The 969-nt window shown below is 41.1% G+C and overlaps 1 protein-coding gene across 1 annotated transcript in view; it reads left to right on the top strand.

Annotated features, from left to right (window-relative positions):
• Nucleotides 1-948, top strand: part of LOC107100498 (cytohesin-3-like) — a 71,082-nt gene extending 70,134 nt beyond the window's left edge. The window contains exon 13 of the mRNA XM_015399001.1: nucleotides 532-948. Within this exon, the coding sequence (XP_015254487.1) occupies nucleotides 532-604 (73 nt within the window). The 3' untranslated portion in view covers nucleotides 605-948. The remainder of the gene's footprint in view (nucleotides 1-531) is intronic.
• Nucleotides 949-969: the final 21 nt, after the last annotated feature.

The following is a 969-nucleotide window of genomic DNA, read 5'->3' as shown; positions in this document are numbered from 1 at the left end:
GTCATTTCAAATTAATTTAATCTCTTAACACATTACGGCTTGGTGGGAACGGTACTTTGCTTTCACATATTTGAGGTTATATTGAAATAATTTTAAAACTGGAATAAAGATCAGATCTTTCTTTGTGCTGCTGCTGCTTTTTTCTAGTGAAACACATTTATGAATATTTCCACAGTGTATTTAACCTTCCAACTCCTTAAGCAACTTGTTTCCCATTTATTCCCACGTTGATGAGCTGTCCCATTTATTCCCACGTTTAATGAGACAACTATCAATATTTAAATATATCTTTTAAAACCAACAAGTGACTCAAGGTTCTGCAGGTTAAAGAGGGTAAAAATGACATGTTGTTGATTCAGAGGAGCTGCTGGGTGGACATTTTCTCCCTTTCAACCAAAATGCAGAGTAGACACCAAGCAGGAAGCACATTTGCTGACGGACTCAAACACATTGACCGCGCTGACAAAATGACCTTCATAGTGAACATTTGGATGCTGTCTTTAATCTGTGTTTTCCTGTTTCCTTTCACAGGGCGAGCATCAGCAGGGATCCTTTCTACGACATGCTGGCCACCAGGAAGAGAAGGATAGCCAATAAGAAATGATGACTGCCTGCCCTTGTGTCCATTTCTGTTTTTATCACTGAAGTCATGAAGGTCTCCCATCCGTTGATGTCAGGGATGAGGGACAAGCAGGTACAAAGGGATCATTTCTGGACCAACGATGCCAGAATCTCAAGGCTGTTCTGATGTGAAACTGAAGAAGAGGGAAGAAGGAAAGACTTCTAATGAAGCACAGTCAAGGAAGAGACAACTGTGACTGTCAAAAGGGAGCCTTTACTGTAATGCTTGGGAGAGACTGCCCCCTGCTGGGCATTTGAGGAATGGGAACTAGTCACCATATACAGTGCCTTGCAAAATTTCCCCATTTATCTTTTCCACATTTTTGTGCACTTTCTTCGTGTTTGCAT

This window comes from Cyprinodon variegatus, unplaced genomic scaffold (assembly GCF_000732505.1).
Source record: "Cyprinodon variegatus isolate N-32 unplaced genomic scaffold, C_variegatus-1.0 Scaffold979, whole genome shotgun sequence".
Taxonomy (NCBI): Eukaryota; Metazoa; Chordata; class Actinopteri; order Cyprinodontiformes; family Cyprinodontidae; genus Cyprinodon; species Cyprinodon variegatus.
The sequence above is the reverse complement of the archived record's forward strand: the minus strand, read 5'-3'. Positions and strand labels throughout refer to the sequence as shown.